This window comes from Aaosphaeria arxii (assembly GCF_010015735.1).
Source record: "Aaosphaeria arxii CBS 175.79 unplaced genomic scaffold BU24scaffold_7, whole genome shotgun sequence".
Taxonomy (NCBI): Eukaryota; Fungi; Ascomycota; class Dothideomycetes; order Pleosporales; genus Aaosphaeria; species Aaosphaeria arxii.
Window position 1 is genome coordinate 308,245 of NW_022983480.1, and position 19,624 is coordinate 327,868.

Here is a 19,624-nt window from a genome sequence, read left to right on the forward strand (position 1 = left end):
TCACTCACTTACTACTCGCCGTTGCGTTTGTGAAGATGGTGAGATACACTGTCATCATTGTCACTCCCAGTGACAGTCCAGCCACACGTATTCTCGTTGTTATCTCGCCGGAGGCTCTTGTATCTGTATTGATCGGCAAGGTCATTCAACGCTTGCCTAAGCTTTTCCCGAATCTGAAAGAAACCAATGACGATGATATCATCCTCCACCTGGGGGCTGCTGATGGTCCCATTCTGGATGCCGGAGATCTCTTGTCAGATGCTATTGAAAATCCCAGAGGCGAGGAGATTTTCGCTGTTTTAAACAATGACACGACGCCATCTACTTCAAGCATTGATGTTCAGGTATGCTATCATCTTCACTTACCACATCATGAGTGACCAAGGTACTTACTTTAAGAAGAATTTGCGAACTCCTGCTATAGACAGTGTGCCTCCCGAGGCCGACAACAGCAACTCTATTCGAATTCGGGTTATCACACCAGAGCTAGCCCGGGCACATGCTGATCCTCAGGGCATCCCACTTTTGAAGAACGAATCAATACTTCCTACCAGTACGCTTGCAGAGCTGGAGCTCAGGGTGAGGAGACATTTGGGACTGAGCGACCATGAGCTCGTACTGGAGAAACAAGACTGTAACTGTTCATTCGCGCGTATTATCAACAATATTGGCACCATCAACAATCACAGCGATAAAGCCGTGAACGCTATGAACTCACTTGTCGTTGTTCACGGAAAAAATGAGGTCACACACATACCAGTAGGCAATGGGACCACGCTCAGTGCTCTCGGCTCCGCACTGAACAGTACCTTACCTGCAGAGATCACGACTAATCATCTGACCATGGTTGGCGGAGTGATTCAAGAACGTCAATCCGGGCACGAGGTTGACTATTCAAAGTTGCCTGTCGCATCATACTGCTCTTCAACCCGCCACAAACGTCGACGCACGCATGATGAGATAATATCCGGAATATTGTGACTCATAATACCCAGAACTCTCGATCTTCATACTTCTGAGGTTTCTATCGAAATCACCTCATACAACTGCAAGCTCACACTTGCGGAACTGGGCCTGGTGGATTGCATGATTAATGGTGTCCTAACACTTTATGCTGTGCAACGATGCGTTGAAACAGAGAAAGGCGGCCGTTTATCAACGGGAAATGATGGCATGTTTCAAGGCTCTGCTTGGTCACATCCAGTAGAACAGTCTCAGCGGGGCATGTCGGTTTTCTTGTCCACCTTACGAGTCTTGCAACAAAAACAAGATGGTTTATTCGGAGGAGACGGAATGGAAGAAGCTCAGCAAGACGGTCTGCTTCATCTGGTACGATTATTGACTAGATTTCCTCCTGCGGTGCGAGCTATGTACACACTCATGCAGAAGAAAACCATGTCGTTCTCGGAGCGGGCTGCACTTTCGCAATCTTTGTACGAGGTACTCAAAGACATTGTCCCACTAGAAATAGTGAAGTCCACCACACGTCTCTTTGAGGGATCGCGCCTCCTATTCGGCCTGCTCTTGGAAAAAGCGAAACACCTCAAGGTCACTGAGAAGGGACAAAGCGCACGGCCCTACTTGAAATCGTTGAGAACAATTGATCTGAGGAACAGGATCACCATGGAACCTGTCGCTATTCCTGTACAGGCAGTTATCGGCCTCATTGATAAAGGAGTCGCAGATGCGTTCAGCGCAAACGGCAGCCTTAAGTGGACGGATGACACCAACACAACTCCTGTTGGAACGATTGATATTGATCTTCAGCGGATTGCTTTGCTATCTGGTGGATCCAACCCATACGTGGCCACCTATAACGACGAATCTGTCTCTCTGTGTGCCAGATATGCAGATGAAGGCCATATTGATCGAATAATCAACGCAGCGGGATACGCAAATCTATACCATGTTGCCACACTTTGCTGCCGCAACGGCCTTGGAATAATTCATCCATCAGCTCTTCCTTCAGCCCAGCCCCCTGTTTTGACGCTAAATCGCAAAGGTCTACTGTCTGTTTATCTTGGGCACGAAGGATGTGGTATGCCAGGCAATGAACTTTCGATATTCTGTCCTGTCCAGAATCCAGCAATTCAGACTGTTGATGTATCGATCATAACTCAGTTGATCATTCCAATTTGCAACCAGCGCCGGGCTGACGGAACAGCCATTTTCGATGCCAGCTTTGGTGATCAACTTCGGGAAGTAAAGGAGCCGGACGAAGTCCTCATGTTCTGTATTGACTGCAGTGCGTCTATGGGAGGCGAGAGCGAATTTCCAGATGTTGGGCCTCGCATAAGTCCAGACGACCTTTATAAAGAAAGGCTTCGAACTGTCAGCGCCACGCTTGAAAGCCAGGGCGAAGATTTACGTTACGACCGACCTTCGCTTGATGAAATGAAAGGTTTCCTTTCGTCTCATGAGTCCTTCTCTGATATGTTAGCAATCGTTCAGACAGGGGTTACCAGCTCCAAGAGGCAGCTCAATGCCGAAGAGATATTGAAACTTCTAGACGGGCTCGCTCGCGAACAGATCATGGCTGAGTCAGAAGAACTTAGACACCTACATGACACTGGCATAAACCAGCGTCAACGCCGCAAGACAGAGGAGTTAGAGTCATCTTTGGCGGCTCTCAAGAACCGAGTGATCCGGTTGAGAATGTACAGAGATGCTTTGAGTGCCTTCCTCGTCTACCGATCAGAACATTCAATTGTAGCAGAGCCGATGCCACCTCTGGCGGGCGAGGCTCCAGGTTCCTCATCCGTATCCCATTTTCACAACTGTCCTCATTTCGATATTCCCACAGAGATGACTTGTCCAATTACCTCCGATCTGATGATCGATCCAGTGTCAACCGTTGATAATTTCACCTATGAGAGGGTTGCAATTGAAAGGTGGCTTCAGACCCACGAGAGATCGCCGTGCACCAATCTCAAATTAAAACGCCGCCGATTGCGCCCAAATGGTGACTTGAAACAGCGCATTACCGACTGGACCAACGCTATTGACATAACCTCTCAATACGGCAATGGGGCTGAGAAGCTTAGTCTAAGTTTCAAGTCCCCGTTAGAAGCGTGGACTGTAGCCGTGGCCATGCATACAACCATGCATGACGTTTTTGCGATTGCCTTCCGTGGAACTCGTGGTCGCTATGCGAAGTTCACGCTGGACCAGAATCAGATACAATTAAATCCCAGTACAGTGTTGGCCAGAACCGCCATCGCACACGGTGGCGATATTCTCGTCAAACCCCTGACAATTGCCCAAGAGAATCAAGGCAGTGGCAAATACTGTCTGATCAAGGTTTACACTACCGGCGAGGAGGAGTATGTATCATACTGGGATCTCACAGGAACAGAAAAAAACCCTGGCCTCCGTGATCTTTCGCTACTATCGACAGCAATTCGTGCAGAATATTGCAGGTGTCCGCGAGTACATCGCGCTCTGGACCAACATTAGGTCTAGAGGTGATGGACACACGGTTGGTAGCATTGAAAACCATTGGACACCTTTGAAAAAGTTTCTGCATGACGAGTCCTGGTACGAAAGCCTCGAGAGTGAAGACCAATGGGATCTAGACGAGCAGCGTCCGCCACCTGTGTTCAAGGTCTGGTTGGGCGGTGCAGCTGCACGCTCAACCGCTGTACTATCCCGACTAGATGTGGTAAAACAGAGCTTCGAGGCCTTCATGAATAGGGTATTGGCCTACAATTTCCAGACCCACATAGGCCTTGTCACTATCAGATCCCAGCCAGCACTCGTCCAAGTCATCACACATGCCATAGAAGAGTTTCGTCACCAGCTCAACAACATTAGGGCTGATGGTGATACTGCACTCTGGGATTCGATATCACTTGCGCAGGATCAATTGCAGAGCTACTCTCAGCGGTTTCCGAAGGCGAAACTGCGAATCATTTGCTTGTCCGATGGAGAGGATAACAAATCTAGTCAAACGGTTCATGATTTGTCAGTGAGGCTCCTGCAAAGCAAAATTGTACTTGACTCGATTTCCATCGGCAACAATAATGACGAACTGAAAACCCTCGCACATCTCACTGGTGGTTACAAGTTCCATCTGTCATCAGTAGAGCAGGCGATGACTATATGCGAGTTGGAGCCAGTACTCTCCCAACTGGAGCGTCCAGAGATCAAGCTTCCTGCTTCTGCTTTCAAGCATCTATCAGTACCCAGAGTAAGATTCCTCGAAGCAGGTCACGACGTTGCAACCGACGAAGTCAGGCAAGACAAAATTCCTGATCGCAAAGTTCACCCTCTCCTGGGAGAATCATTTGTTGAACTCGGTACTTTTGCTCGACAGTCTAACATAGCTAGCCGCAGCGACAACAATTCCCGGTTATCTAGAATACACAATGAGCTTCGGAACACAGGGGCTAAAGGGCATCCAAGCTATGACGTGTATGTCTGTGAGTCAAACATGGCCTTCTGGAAAGTCGTCATAGAGGGTCCGACAGAAAGCTCATTCGTTGGGGGTACATTTCTCATCTACCTTGAAATGCACGACAACTTTCCTGCATTCGCCCCTGAATGTCGTTTCGTGACTCCCATGTATCATCCGAATATCAACAGTAAGTCTATCAAGCCTTTGGCGCGATCTTTCTAGACTGACAATTAATCACAGGACATGGTCGCGTTTGTCATTCGATATTCTCGCGCAACTGGACTGTGGATACAACGGTGTCGGATCTCATCAATGCTGTTTATTCGCTGCTACTGATTCCAGAGTTCAGCGATCCCATGTAGGTGTTTCTCTTCTGTGAACTCATACGCATCGACTAACCTTGCTAAAGCAACACTTTGGTCACCCTCCAGTGTCGATGGGATGAGGCACAGTACAAGGAAGAACTGAAGAAGCATATTGCGAAGTATGCACAGAAGACGCGTGCGCAGTGGAAGGCCGAAATTCTCGGATAGACTTAGCGGGAATATCTGAGAAACCATGCAGTGTTTTTCCCAATGGTCCGAAAAGAAAAAGGTCTTCGTAGTTAGATGGTGCTCCATCTCAATCATTTGTTCTCAGCCGTAGATAGACCCAATGTATCCCGTATGAAAGGAAACAACCTGTTGTCCCATGCCTGATATCCCCTCTCATCAAGATGCACATGGTCGACCAACATATCTTTCCCAACCGCCCCCCTCGACTCGATCCACACCACCCTCTCTTCACCAAACTCCCTATTGATATCCCCCACGATTCCCTTCAACATGTCGTTCCCCCTATCCACCAACTCATCACTGACGTCCAGCCTGTAAAACATATCACAAGCAAGCAACCTGCTCCCCGGCGCCACCCGCAAGCACCCCTCAACCAGAACCCTCCAACTCTCCACATCCGCCTCCCTCAACCCACGCTTCGGATGCAAATTGTTCGTTCCGGACACCAGCACCCACAACTTGACACTCTCACTACCACCGTGGCGGCGAAGCACGTCAAACAGCCCGAGCTCACTCACCCCCGCGCATCTGTAAATCACATTCTCATTCCTATCGCCCCCGCACCCCGCGTTCCACGACCCGGGGACCTGAGACGCCGTCTTTGTGGCGCTTCCCGTCGTCTTCAGGCGCTCGAGCATCGAGTTGCCGAGGTAGATTGCTGTTATTGGGGTTTTGGTCGTTAGGTCTGGGCGTGGTGTGAAGGGGTCCTCAGGGGGAGGGGGGTTGGAGGGTGATGGGGATGGGATGTCGAGGTTGAGGCTGAGGCGGGAGTTGAGTTCTGGGAGGTGGATTGTCTGGTGTGTGGTGTGGGAGCGAGGTTTTAGCCTCGAGTGCTGTTGCAGGCGGGCGAGGAAGTCGGGGTCTAGGAGGGGTTGGGATTGTTGCGGTTCTTGCTGAGGTGAAGACATTGTGGTCTTGATTTGTTGATTATATGATGGTTGTGTAATTGGTTTGAGGTCCTTCGGGTTTGGTGAAGGGGTTCCGGGAAAGAGATGGGGGTTATATGAGGATTCAAGAAGTCTTGGTCCACACAAATTGAAAGGTTGTAAGAATGCCTTGCACGTATTTAATGAGTCATATCACGACACTCCGTCCACGTTCAAGATCGCACATGGGGTCTGGGAAAGCGAAGCTGTAATTTACAAGGGCGGAGGGCTGTGGCTGCGCATGTATAAGGCTTGGCGCAAATTCTAGAAAGAGTACTTTTCAATGAGATTGCCAAATAAGAGCCTTTGATGGCCATCGATTCTAACTAGTGTACAATCAGTGGAAGGGCATGGTTTTTGATGCAATCATTTTCCCAGGCAATATGGTGGTGAAATGATCAGACACAAAGGAAGATAGATTAGCGAATAGCCTTGAGATGGGCTAATCCTCACACCATTTTAGATCCTTTACTCGTCCTTGACACCTCCACGTCCGGCCCTCTCGGCAGCCTCGATGCTCTTCTTGTCGGTCTTAATCTCTCCGCCCTGCATGGCTCCCATGAGGCCGCCAGCTGCCTTCCAAGGCCTCTGCAAATCGCCAGTTGCGGGTTGTCCGAGCAAGTGAACCTTGACCAAGTTGCCCTCGAAAGCGCCCTTGAGAGGGATGATGGACTGGATCAACAGAGGGTTGGTGTACTTGAAGTAGAAGTGCATAACAGCCATCATGCCGACACCCATGAGTTGGGTCTTGAAGAGCTGGCGGAGCTGGGAGAGATCGTAGGCCTTGACGGTGGTAGCGACGAACTTGGGCTCCTCGCCGGAACCCATGGGGGCGGGCTCGACGTACTTGACAACGGTCATGTCTGTTATAGTCAGCATATATATACTTGCAGGCCAATTTCGAGCGCTGTCTATGTCGGCCTCCTCGGGATTCCTGCACGTACCATTCTTCTTGTTGATGATCGACTGGACATAGAGGTAAATGCCGGCGATGATAACGTTGGACAGAACGTAGAGAGCGCGGACGCCGTTCAAGACATCAGGGTTATCGAAGGGCACCTTCTTGGAGATTTGCATGAACCCCCTGGATATCAATTAGTACACAGAAATTACTGCGATTCGGTTTGGAGCTTCCTACAAGATGATGATGAGGTTGGTACTAAAGCGCAACTGTTAGCAATTTGGTTGAATATACGGGGAAAATTCCTGGAGGACTCGCGGAGACATACACCTGAGGGTTGAGCGCCATGGTGACGAATTGAGGATGACCTGAATCGACTGTCGACTGCTGAAGAAGTACCGCAAAGGGATCGAAAAGCCCGCACCGTACAGAAGAGAAGGTTGATGGTGAATAGCGAAAGTGCAACAGTTTGATGGGAGGGGAGCGAGAGAGGAGAGGCTCTTTCTTGTGGTGGCTTGGCGGCACGAGAGGCCACCTTCCATACTCGTACCAAACGGGGCCTAAACCGAATTGCGACATTCACCATTCTAGCCGCATCCATCAACTTCTCTGAACACTCTATCATTCAACTACACTCTTGCATCATCAAATACATCTTTAATTCATCAATTGTGAAATGTAATGGTTCTTCTTGTTAAGCCACTGTGTCCACGCCCATATTCATAGACCTAGAAGAGATCTTTACATTGTAAAGCATATTTTCGGCTTCTTCCTCAATGCCAGCCACTACACGACATCAGCCTTGATAGAATGGGAACAACAATCATATTTCCGTCTATGAAATTTGCTTTTCCCATTAACATTGGCATCGTTACATAGGTTATCCTACAGAAATAGAGAACACTCATATGGAAATCCATCTCTCGACAATGAAAGACAACTTATTGTATCAGATCAAATACCAGTGGAATCGCTGTTATTGGTTGTGTGCTTTTGGCTTGCTTCGCCCTCAAGCTTCACCAAGTGATTCGTTCTCTACGTATCTACGGTCCTTTGGTACTCATGATGTGCTGGATCGGGATTGTTTACCTCCACAAATCTTTCAATTAATATATCCTTTGGGTCGACCAATATTCAACAGGAGATGGGAATTCGTGGCTAGCTCAATTAACGTACTTGAATTCGCAAACTGCGAGATTGATTCTAGTAGTGTACCACCGCTCTGGTGTGAGAAGATCATGCGCAATCTCTAATATTTGGACTGTGCCAACTTCCCCCAAGATATCCTATGCTGCTGTATACTTAGGTATTCAAAAGATACTCACATTCATCCGTTTTGCGAACAAAGGCTAGAATGCATATCCACTATGCTCATTTCTTATGCCATTGATTCGACATCGTTGTATGACACAAGCGCACGAGAAGATTGGACACTCCCAACGTTAGACCAAGTCCGCTAGCAGGAAAGGCCCACACATACCAACATTCAATTATACAGAACAATTCATTGACGTGGAACCTTCAGAAACTACCCTACCATTATTGAAATCAAATCGAAGAATGCAATACGTCCTTCTTCAGCTGTAGAGAGCTGATTTCCTGAGATAGCTAGCTTCGGGTGTATTTGCGGTGCTTTTGAATCTTGGAGCAATGTATCCTCCTCATTACAAAGATAGCGACGGCCTTTATGAATTGGTTTCCAATCATTATATGCCAATTGGTAGATGTAAGTTCATACCAAAAGCTCCCATCGACGCGAACGAGACCTACGCTAGTCTCCAGCATTCCGTATGCTAGAAATCAAAGATCCGATCTTAATCGCAATGCATCTCAGGGTCAGTCCCATTGTACATGTCCCGTATCTGCTTTTGTTGGTGCTTTTTATTGCATGCAGTTTCCATGTAATCGAGGATATGGTTTGCGTTACACTTGATTCCATGTCAACTATTCCGCTCCCCATCCGCCCTATCAGACAGACATGCATCAATGTCCCAGGCCTTATCTCCCTATAAACCATAGGACTATGAGTATCAATTATTATGATTCACTATCAATTAAGCAGTGGCTCGGACATATCTCATCTACCGAAAGTCCGGAGAGAATCATAGCCATGATCATAGAAAAATGTTGATTTCCAATGTGGTTTTCCAGAGCTAAGATCTGGATAGCGGAAACTTTCCGCGCAATCTCTCGCCAACGGCGATTTAGGCCGAAACCTACACCTAAATACGATAAGTTGGAGCTTCATAACTGGATGCTAATTGGCATTTCAGCAATCGGAGCGGCGCCATTCAACCCTGCATGTCAGTTCTGCCCCGCCTGTCTAACATGCTTGTAATTGACCAGATATGGCATGTCCATGCGGTTGTGAAACGGAGACCTCACTTCCCACACTGTTGCTGTTCGATTTTCGGCCAGACTCGAGATAGTTTTAGAGACTGGTTTGGTTCATCGGCGGGGAAGCAATTGCTCCGAAAGTGCGACAAGATACACTAAAGGTGTGTCTGACGATCTGTAGCAATCTCGCCCTATCTCAGGGTGGCGGAACCGTTCCTAGATATCTCCTGGCAGATGCGTATGACGCCCACGTGAGTCTACTATCTTCAATGTTATATCTAGAAGACCAATGTCTTCTCTGCTCCTCATCATCTCTATCGTTCACGTCTTCCTCATATCATCTTCTCCGATAGCTAATCAATTGACCATTCCTTAGACAACCAACCCGGAGCTCGGGCACAAGTATCAACATGGCACCTCATCCATTCCGCACACTCAATCTCGAGGAAACCCGCATAGCAAAGCAAGTCATTCTAGCTTCTCATCCAGATGTCGTCGTCGACTTCCGCGAGATCTTCTTGCAAGAGCCGGCCAAAGAGCTCATGAAAGAGTACCTTGCTCTTGAGCACTCATCAACACCTGGACAATCGCCCACCTCGAAAAGACCACCTCGTCTCGCAAAGTGCCAGTATGATGTCATTGGATCAGACAAGATTCCTGAGTACCATGAGTCTATCGTCGATGTTGAAACCAGTACGCAGGTCAAGCACGAAGTCATTGGCAAAGACACTCAGGCGTCATTGACAATGTGGGAGTTTGATACTCTCATCGGTAAGCTGATATACAATGTTTCCATCCAATCGCATAACTGAATCTATACACAGAGGCGTGCCAGAGATCAGAAGAATTTCAGAAAGCCATCTCTGAGTTCAAATTCCCAGATGGGTTCGAGCTCGTGATCGAGCCCTGGTACGTCTTCTCTCCCTCTCCCTATACATCTCCAAACTAACCTCTACGCTACAGGCCATATGGCGGTCTTGATCTTGGTTCTGAGAACCGCCGCTATTTCCAAGGTCTCTGCTTCGCCCAGGATACCCGCAACAAGAACGCAGATTCCAATTTCTACGCCTACCCCCTACCCTTGATTCCCGTGCTGGACGCCCACAAGAAGGAGATCGTCCGTATCGACCGTCTCGCCACAGGCGGAAAAGGCGACTCGCTGACCGGACAGACACACTCCGAGCGCGTGCTAGATCACTGCCAGTCTGCAGAATACGTGCCAGAACTTCTTCCGGGCGGAACCAGGAAGGATATGAAGCCAATCAACATCACACAGCCAGAAGGAACCTCGTTTACAGTGACAGACGAATCATTAGTCGAGTGGCAAAAATGGCGATTCCGAGTATCGTTCAACCCCAGGGAAGGCGCAGTCCTGCATGATGTCCACTACGATGGACGAAGCGTGCTGTACCGCCTCAGTATAAGCGAGATGACCGTTCCATACGGTGACCCGCGACCGCCGTTCCATCGAAAGCAGGCTTTCGATTTTGGCGATGGTGGTGCTGGAAACTGCGCAAATAACCTGTCCTTGGGATGTGATTGCCTGGGAGTGATTAAATACTTCGACGGAGTTGTCGTTGGATCCAACGGTGAACCAAAAGTGCATCCCAACGTAATCTGTCTCCACGAACAAGACAATGGAATTGGCTGGAAGGTATGTACACATTGTTTACTTCCTATACTCCCAGAGCTTGACTGACATCCACGATACAGCACACGAACTGGCGCACAGGCCGGGCAGTCGTGACCCGCATGCGCGAACTCGTCATCCAATTCATCATCACGCTCGCAAACTACGAGTACGTCTTCTCATACCACCTCGACACCGCAGGCGGCATCACCCTCGAGGTCCGCGCGACCGGTATCGTCTCCGTCGTCAACATCGACCCAGGCAAGACCTCCGAGTACGGAAACGTAGTCTCAGGTGGCGTGTTGGCACAAAACCACCAGCACATCTTCGCAGCCCGTATCGACCCCGCGATCGACGGACACAAGAACACAGTCCTGCACGAAGAGTCACATACCGCACCCTGGGACCCGGCGACGAACCCGAACGGCAATTTCTACGAGATCCGCAAGACGGTCGTCGAGCGGTCTGCTGGGCTCGATGCCGCGCCGGAGCATAACCGCGTGTTCAAGATTATCAACCCTTCGAAGCTCAACCCGTTGTCTGGAAATCCGGTGGGGTATAAGTTCATGCCTCCGCCAACGCAGAAGCTGTTGGCATCGAAGGGGAGTTTGCAGGCGAATAGGGCACTGTTCACTGAACATCATGTGTGGGTCACGAAGTATAGAGATGACGAGTTGTATGCTGCGGGCAGGTTCACGCTGCAGAGTCAGCATGAGCGTGGTGGAGTCTATGATATGGCGAAGAGGAATGATGCGGTTGTGGATGAGGATCTCGTCGTTTGGAGCGTGTTTGGGTTGACACATAACCCGAGGGTGGAAGATTGGCCCGTCATGTAAGTGTTTTCTTGGGAATCTTTGCGAACCGAAGTTGAAGCTAACGAAAACTCTCTTCTAGGCCGTGCGACATATTCCAGGTTCACTTCAAGCCAAGTGATTTCTTCACAGCGAATCCGGCCATTGATGTGCCGTCAACAAAGAACAACGCTTCAGTGTTAGCAGGGAAGGAGTGCTGTGTGGAAAAACTATAGCGAGCCAAGATATTACATTGTGAAATCAAGATCGAGCCACTGTTGAGACAATTATGTATATTCACTATATAAAAACCTGTATGATCCTGCGACACCTCCCACTTCTTAGCAAAGCAGTGCTGAAGCTAGGGTACCTCGCAAACGATCCGCGCATACTGTGGTCCGAAGACGCTGAAGAGATTCGATGCTGGCCCTGCTTGACCAGAGGTGGCTTCCGGCCTGAAAGAACACGTACCGTATGCAACGGTGCGAGCCCACATGTCCCCGTTACAGGCGGGGCAAGCACCTACACCTACTTGGCTCTCAACAGCTCCACACTGCTCTAAGATGGACACAGATATGCGTGATGGCTATCTTGGCTTACTGTCCGAGGGAAAAAGATACGTAGAAGGTGCGTATTTCTCCGTTGGAAAGCCGTGGTGAAGGTGACGTTCGCTCGATGCACACTGAAAAGCGGCAGAGAATACGTGCTATATGTCTGTATCTACCTAGTTAGTTGGTCAGTTGAGAGGAGGTGGGTGGAGGAGAGAGGGTGGAGGGGAGGAGGAAGTAGGTCTTTTATATGTTGTGATTAGTGCCCCAGGCAACCATGTCTCCCACGTGTTGGGACCACGCATAGAGCTCCAAATGATACATCACTTTTCGTAAAATTGTTTCGCGCAGTTTTCTCGCTTCGCCAATGGGCAAAGCTCAAGAATGAATATGAATTTCTAAGAAGCAGAGGCGCACTTGTATCGTACCCATCCCCAACGCCTTGCAATGCACATTTTGAACACAGACCAGCTCTCCTACTGATGCTCCCGAGCACCAAACGTTCAAGCACCAGCTCTCCTCCTCTCGACCTCATCCTTCAGGTGCACAAGATCCTGCTCTGTCGCCTCGAACTCGAGTGCCTGCTTGACCCAAGCATCTGCCTCGTCCAGTCTCCCCATCTCCAACAAGCACTTTCCTCTCCTCCACCAGGCTTTTGCATTTCCGACCTTCTTCATCTCCACACTTGCTTCAGCATCCACAGCCCCCTCGGCCCAGTTCTGTTGCGCCATGTTCGCTTGAGCGCGATTGCTCAAAAGGCCAGACACTTCCTCTCTGACGAGCCCACTGGGCTCCCAACCTGGCCGGCCGAGGGCCATTTCCACTGCGAGAGAATACATGCGAACCGCTTGTGCGTGGTTGCCTTTCCTGAACTCGGCGTTGCCCGATTCGCGTAGTTTGCCGATTTGTGCAGAGCGCTTGGGGTTTACTGGTACTGGCGGCGGAGGAGTACCAGTGGGAGTCTCTACAGTAAGGAGAGATCGGTGGAGAGCATTGAGAGTGGCAAGCTCGGTAGCCAGAGCATTGCTGGAGGTTCCTGACGCGGAGAGTGCTTTCGTCGCCGGGTCCATTTGTAGAGGAAGCTGTGTGAAGGTGTCGAGAGACTCCAGAGCTAATTCGGGGCCCTTCGATTGAGGGGTGTTCTGAGCGTAAGACATTATCAAAGGGTTGTGTCGCAATGGCGATCGCAATTGTGTGGTTGAGACTTATGTGTTTTCGTTGCTTGTTGGACCACAACTTTGTGATGTCGAGAGGACACCTTGAGGTTGGGATGATTCCGTTATCGATAAGAGACATATAGACACGTGACGCGACGATCACCTGAACCTCCGACATCTCCTTCCGCAATCCATCCCACGCTAATCCACCTCGGTTCTCCGCAGTTGTGAATGGTCCCACATCGTGTTCATCGTGTTCCCACAACTGCCGAACGTTATTGACGGTATTATATCTCTTTTCGGATGGATTGCGGACTTCATTTGAGATGATCCTCTCGTCGGAATGGTGGAGCTTTGTTCCCAAAAAGGGGTCCACCGCTACCATCAGGGTCCTCAGAGCTCTCTCTATTCTATACTCGTCATATATCCTCAGGTTCAGCGTAGCAAGACAAATTACAAGTGAACATTCTTACTCTAACATGGGTCATATATCTCAGCTTCCAAATGAAATCCTCCTTGAAATATTCGAGCATGTCAAGCATTCTGGGCCCGTTCACCTGAGCAATGCTATGCAATGTTGTCGAGCTTGGTACGCGCCCGCTGGGTCTATTCTTTACAGGAACGTCCATCTGGACTCCAACATTTCAGATGATTCACCCGCAGCTCTGTTCATGCGAAGTTTGAAATCGAACAAAGCGTACCAAGTTCAATGTTTGAGTATTCGTATCAGTCGAGGACATTTGATAGGCCTTCGCAATGAAACACCTAGATCATATCAACGACTGCTGGAGATATTGGAAGGGCTACCACTACTGGACCGATTGACAACCTTTTCACTCGCGATGCAGGAACGAGGTCGAGGAGCTCCGTATCCCATCCCCTCAGGCGTCATCTCCAAACTTCTCGCGAATCTGCCGATGACAGTTCGAAGCCTAAATCTGGAATGCGACGCACCCGATGCAAGTGTCCCCGCAGCGGGTGCGTGCATGTGCAAGACTCTAGGAGCTTTACTTCCACAATTGCGGCATCTGAGGCTCCGGTTGCCTCATTGCTGCCACTCACTCTTCGACGAATTGACCAGAACGAGGGATTCTTCTTATCCCCTGGAGCATGCCGTTATCCGACTTGACGTGACTCCTACCTCCTTGAATTTCGAGCCATCCAGTGAACAAGCTACGGGAATTGGAAAAACCATATGCGCCCTCCAAGAAGCAGGCACATTTCCAATGTTGCGCCGCTTCGCCATCATCGACCGAGTAGATTGTCCCCCTTCTCCTCGAAACGACATCTGGAGCGTATTTCGGGTTCGCAATATTCAGAGAAACTCCGTGACCACCACTATCTTCCCTTGGTGCGCTCGGGGCGGCTCAAGCTCTTTGTACATGATCCGTGACTCTGAAGGCGATTGGTTTGGCTCATTCCAGGACGTTTCCAGCGCATTGGAAGGAGACCTCAGCTGGACAGGAAACTGCCAGGCACTTCAGCCTCGCCGGTCTCGTTCAAGTGAAAGTGATCTAGTAAGCAATGCTCCGTGGCTACTCGATCGTTCCAGTTTATCTTCACGCGACTACGTCAGCAAGAACTTTGGTGTCTCGTTCCGTCTGTGGAAGCATGAGGACATGATTGGCAGACGGTTGCTCCAGGTTTACACCACTCCGGGGTTCGTCGATACAAGAGTTTTAACGGAAGAGGTTCCATACGGTTGGGGCTGGGCTCGCGGAGGGCCGTGGGGATGGACTTTACAGCGTATGGTATGAGCAACTGCGAGAGAGCATCTTGGTGTAGCACTTCAACTATGATCATAGGAAGAGATGGATGAACTCGAATTATTAACAAAGCAGAGGCTAAACCTTCTCAATCACATGGATCAGGAATTCCATACTCAAATCCATCGCTCAGGAAGTCCGCAGAAGGTACTAAATACAGACTGCGCCATACACGTCACGTAAAGAAAGAAAGACTTCAAATGTACAACTTTTGGTTTCAGCAACACCAGGAATTATCGACCATCACATCCTCACTCCCCTCCCACCGCCCACATCAACACTCGGACACCAATACCTCTTCTCGCACCTCGTCGACCCATCTCTAAACAGCAGCCCCGTCTGCTTAAAGCACACGAACGGCTCGCCCTCGAACGACCCCGTCCCCGCAATCTCCCCGCTCTTGAGCGCCGCGGCGCCCTTGTCGATCGTCGCGATGAACCAGTTGTCGCGCTCGAATTCGGCCTCCCGGACCACACCCTCCCAGGCGGAGCGGCCGCGCGAGACTTCGCTGAGCTCGGGGGGCCAGGTGGTGGTGGATTTGGAGGGGCCGGAGGGGTAGTATCTAGAGTGGAGGGTGGGTTGTGAGCTTGTGGGAGAGTTTAAGAGGGGAAGGAAGGGGAGGGGCATTGCAAGGACGTACGCTATGGCATCGAAGTTCCCGGTATCGTCGGAGCACGAGACGAGGTAGAAGTTTTTGGCTGAGCCTTGTGGTGCTGCGTAAGCTGTGGAGAGGTACAGGCAGAGCGCGGTCGTCGCCTGGGATAGCTTCATCTTGTGTCTAGTACCTCTGGGACGATGAGTAGGAAGGTGGATGTATGCAAAATGGGAAGTACACTATGAGTAATGATCGACGGAGCGCAATTGAATTGCTTTTATACCAGCTTCTTCCTCTATTAATCTCTACGAATGATGATATATACACGTAATACCCGCGGAGGTCTCTGAGAGCTTTGTGGCGAGTTTGCTGGTGGAGCAAATATTCAATTAGAAGATGTGTCCCTGCGGAATCCAATTTGGCTATGGCTTCGCCGAATCAAGAATTACACCGTGAGGCCATGATAGCCCCAAGACAATTTCTTCCATTGTTTTCCCCAATCGGCGGAATTCAAGCTACAGGGGGCAGCTCTTGATCGCTAGTTGGCAAAGCTTATGTCGATATCCGCGCACTGCTTTCATTGTTTCGAATGTAATTGCCGAATAATACGTAATATGATGGCCATATGGTCGCTTGCGTGTATAATTGTTTATTGTTGCTGTGCTAAGCTAGCCGGCTTGGAGGATATAAACATGCACAAGGTATTGGCGACGATGGTTTCGAAGCTCGTCCAACTCTTGTGATGTTTTGGGGCTTTCGCGGAGCGGATGCATGGCTTCTTTGGGTAGCCTGCTTATTTCGATGCTTAAAGATATAAAAGCTGAGCTTCATATTGGTCGGCTTTTATGCCCGCCCTACGATCATGTGCCCTTGGACACGTTCGTTGTGCCGCTTTCGGGGGAGGTCACTCTCGGTTATAGAGTTAAGAGGCCTGGGTATGGATTCTTTTAGCCGTAAACCCCGGATCTCATCTGGGTTCGCCAACTTAGGTGAACTTGGCGAGTAAATATTCCAGAGCGATCAGAAGGGCGCGTATGCTATCTTCGTGTCGGCAGGGTAGGTAATAGCAGTTGAATCGTTAAAGTTGATAGGATCGCCCCAGAAACCCTACTTCTATTAGCGATCAGACTGCTCAAGCACGTTGTTTAAAGACTTACCCAGTCAAACTCGGGCATTGGCATTGCCTGGTCTTGTTGTACATCACCAACTATGTTTCCGATGTTTATGTCATCCCAGTTAAACGTTGGATTGAGCATATCATTCTGTAACGGCGGCGCAGCCTGCTGTTGAAGCATCGCCTGTGCATCGGTATCCACGACGTCTTTGGTGGTCGGTGAATAGGCGTAGGGTGGTATCCGATCGATCAATGGTGGTCGTTGTGCCTCAACGGTCTTATTCACCGCGTATGGCATTGGAGGTGGAATGGGTTGCTGTGGTCTGTTGTATTGCTCCCCTAGGACCTTGTCAATCATGCCTTTGACAACTGACCAAGCTTTCGTGGTATTATTCTCTTTCAAAAGACGCGACATTTCGAGTGACTGCAGTGCCCTTTGGCGATCAGGAGAATCGAACATGGGATTCCGCAGTTCAGAAAGAACGTGCATAATGGCTTGCTGTGTTCTTGTTAACACCAGATAATCACGAACAGGTAAGGTGAACTTACAAATGCAGCGTGGCCACCGATGTGCCAGTGGAATCGTGCGGCATCCGCGTCCACACTTGCACCGTTCAAAGTCTCAACGCAGTTGACGGACTTTTCGAATATGCTACGGCCAATGTTAGTGCACTAACAACCAAGAAACACGCGTGCTACCTGAATACTTACGATTTGCGGATTTCATCTGAGAAGACGACATCCCGATACGCCCGGGGCATTCGAAGCCAAAATAGCAGATAGCATCTCCATTCTAGAAGGGAAGCTAGACCCATACATAGCCGCTGGAAGGGAACCTCTGGGCTGGCATACTGAAGCAATCTTCGGTGGTTCTCTTCATGCATATCGTCTACCATGACCTTGATCTGCTCGTAGATTTTCAATAATTCTTGAACTGGATCAGGACCGGATGCTCCATACATATTCGACTCCAACATTCGTCGCTCTAAACGGTATGTGCTTTGGACTATTCGTCTGAGCGAGCGCATCCCAGTGAAACGAATAAGAGCGAATCCCATATTGGTGAATTTCTTCTGGTCATATGACTCTGGCCCTGGACTCGCGCCTTCTATAAGATCCTCATCCTCGATGTTCCTAGGCAACATTGTCGTGAAGTCTTCGTCGCTAAGAGATGGCTCCTGTCCTTTGCATTCGGCAGCTCGATATTCCAAGTGACAAATCTGATGCCACATTCGTCGGCGTAATTCTACAGTAACTGTATCCATCGATCCGGAAGGAAACAGCGATGGGTCCCTGTGTAAGCCTTGATTAAGAGCGATGCGTATGGCTACACCAAGGAGCGCCCATGCTCTACCTGTTGACTCCTGTTAATAATAGTTGAAAAATGTATTGAAACCAGTGCCTACCCATATCCTCTTCCTTAGTAATGCATGTAAGCCAAATGATGAAACCTTGCAACACTTCAAGACTTGATGTTGTCAAATAATTTTCCCGCGCGAGACTGATCTCAACACCCAATTCGTACTGAGTGAGCAGGTCGTCCTTGGTTCCACCAAACATTTGCTCACAGACTTGAGGTGGTAGAGAGTTGATTGCAGAGTAAAATATGGCGAAGGCAATCGGATGTAATTCCTGAATATACCAGGAGAACTTTCGGAGCAAGCTTTGCTTGTGAGTGATTCTCATCATTGGGTCCACGTTTGAGAAGTAAATGTCCAGAAGAGCGTTTTGATGTTCCTGCGATGAGGGTACGAAATTCATTAAGTTAATTCCAGTCTTAGAGCGTCCAAGCGATAACAGGTGAACCAGATTGTTTGCTGACTGCAAGGCGGTGTCAGTGTGATTTTAACAGTACTGTTTGAAGGACCTTACTCGTGTGTCATGGTCTTCTTCAACGCTTCTGTCTCCCAAAAGGGCTTTAATATCTTGTATCTTCACCAGAGGTCTCAGCATTTGTCACTTTTGCATGTTAGGAACGAAGGAACCACGCCTCACGCGGTGATGAGGGCCCTTCATTAGAAAAGAAATACACAAGTCACTAACCTCGTCAGCCAACAAAGCATAATGCAAAGAGGAAACGAATTGGGATTGGCCATCGTCTAGAAGAAGTGTACCGTCGTGGTTGTCCGATGATATACCAGCTCCCTGCGAGCTCTGGCTCCGTGAAGTAGGAGAGAAGTCGATTTCAGTGTCGCGTTTCTCCGTAACCAAAGGATGCTTCTCTGGAGTTCGTTGAGCTGCCGACTGACCAGCAACAGCTTTTTGGAGTAACACCTCCAGTCTTTCTAGCCTCGCTTGGACATCTGTGCCTCGTGATGATTTTGCAACATTACTCGAACTGGTAGGTTTCGCTACCCTTGTCGTACTGGTCGTACTTGTCGGTCCGACGGGCTGATCTGTCGCATAGGTACAAACATGACTGCCACGGGCGCAGGCACCGCATATGGGATGTACATGGTCACATCTAACTTTCCTTCGACGACAAGTCAGACATGAAGAGATGATTCTTTGACGTCCACCGGATGGTTGCGGTTTTCCGGATGAGGTCAAACCCGGCGACTGTGAGGATGTTCTCGAAGAGTCGTCCATTCTCTCTCCAACTTGATTCATGGAGGATCCCGGGGAGTTATGTTATCACCAACATTGGATATGACTGAGAGGCGACTTCTTTGTAGCAAATGTGTCAGGGAAGGTGGATTATAGTTAGTGGAAAGGGAAGGGTACTCGCAGGATTCGGAGGGTCGGTATCTAAAATGCGCCGCCTTTCGGTTGGCGACCATGATCGATGCCGCAAGAGGAAAGGATCAATCGCCTCAATCAGCCTCGCTCCAACGGGCGCTGTGATTGATCTCTTTACTTATCACACAGTAAGTCGCTAACTGTTCAAGGTTTTTCTGGAAAAACTTTGA

At 49.3% G+C, this 19,624-nt stretch overlaps 8 protein-coding genes across 8 annotated transcripts; 3 read left to right on the forward strand and 5 right to left on the reverse strand.

The window, feature by feature from the left end:
- Positions 1-35: 35 nt before the first annotated feature.
- BU24DRAFT_484177 (uncharacterized protein) lies at positions 36-4,819 on the forward strand (the record flags this gene model as incomplete). Its single annotated transcript, XM_033533332.1, is given in 5 exon segments — positions 36-344; positions 442-977; positions 996-1,827; positions 2,146-3,300; positions 3,398-4,819. The coding sequence occupies 5 exon segments, from the start codon at positions 36-38 to the stop codon at positions 4,616-4,618; spliced, it is 4,053 nt and encodes a 1,350-aa protein (XP_033380859.1). The 3' UTR covers positions 4,619-4,819.
- On the reverse strand, positions 4,820-6,295 carry BU24DRAFT_253371 (uncharacterized protein). Its single transcript, XM_033522421.1, has one exon. It carries the CDS (start codon positions 5,856-5,858, stop codon positions 5,022-5,024), a length of 837 nt encoding a protein of 278 aa, XP_033380860.1. The 5' UTR covers positions 5,859-6,295; the 3' UTR covers positions 4,820-5,021.
- Positions 6,296-6,344: 49 nt separating this feature from the next.
- On the reverse strand, positions 6,345-7,125 carry BU24DRAFT_411883 (inorganic phosphate transport PHO88; the record flags this gene model as incomplete). Its single annotated transcript, XM_033526069.1, has 3 exons — positions 6,345-6,739; positions 6,821-6,960; positions 7,106-7,125. The coding sequence occupies 3 exons, from the start codon at positions 7,123-7,125 to the stop codon at positions 6,345-6,347; spliced, it is 555 nt and encodes a 184-aa protein (XP_033380861.1).
- A 2,053-nt stretch (positions 7,126-9,178) lies between these two features.
- BU24DRAFT_425166 (copper amine oxidase-like protein) lies at positions 9,179-12,141 on the forward strand. The gene is made up of 6 exons (XM_033528672.1): positions 9,179-9,365; positions 9,491-9,885; positions 9,939-10,023; positions 10,078-10,768; positions 10,828-11,576; positions 11,639-12,141. Exons 2-6 carry the CDS (start codon positions 9,525-9,527, stop codon positions 11,769-11,771), a joined length of 2,019 nt encoding a protein of 672 aa, XP_033380862.1. The 5' UTR covers positions 9,179-9,365; positions 9,491-9,524; the 3' UTR covers positions 11,772-12,141.
- A 293-nt stretch (positions 12,142-12,434) lies between these two features.
- BU24DRAFT_425168 (uncharacterized protein) lies at positions 12,435-13,334 on the reverse strand. The gene has a single exon (XM_033528673.1). It carries the CDS (start codon positions 13,238-13,240, stop codon positions 12,587-12,589), a length of 654 nt encoding a protein of 217 aa, XP_033380863.1. The 5' UTR covers positions 13,241-13,334; the 3' UTR covers positions 12,435-12,586.
- A 95-nt stretch (positions 13,335-13,429) lies between these two features.
- On the forward strand, positions 13,430-15,123 carry BU24DRAFT_253405 (uncharacterized protein). Its single transcript, XM_033522423.1, has one exon. It carries the CDS (start codon positions 13,567-13,569, stop codon positions 14,995-14,997), a length of 1,431 nt encoding a protein of 476 aa, XP_033380864.1. The 5' UTR covers positions 13,430-13,566; the 3' UTR covers positions 14,998-15,123.
- Positions 15,124-15,966, reverse strand: BU24DRAFT_253404 (uncharacterized protein). Its single transcript, XM_033522422.1, has 2 exons — positions 15,647-15,966; positions 15,124-15,568 (listed from the first exon to the last, which is right to left on the reverse strand). The coding sequence occupies exons 1-2, from the start codon at positions 15,775-15,777 to the stop codon at positions 15,250-15,252; spliced, it is 450 nt and encodes a 149-aa protein (XP_033380865.1). The 5' UTR covers positions 15,778-15,966; the 3' UTR covers positions 15,124-15,249.
- Positions 15,967-16,621: 655 nt separating this feature from the next.
- On the reverse strand, positions 16,622-19,304 carry BU24DRAFT_351626 (uncharacterized protein; the record flags this gene model as incomplete). The annotated part of the gene is made up of 7 exons (XM_033523702.1): positions 16,622-16,708; positions 16,759-17,214; positions 17,265-17,367; positions 17,427-18,069; positions 18,122-18,536; positions 18,588-18,647; positions 18,759-19,304. 7 exons carry the CDS (start codon positions 19,302-19,304, stop codon positions 16,622-16,624), a joined length of 2,310 nt encoding a protein of 769 aa, XP_033380866.1.
- Positions 19,305-19,624: the final 320 nt, after the last annotated feature.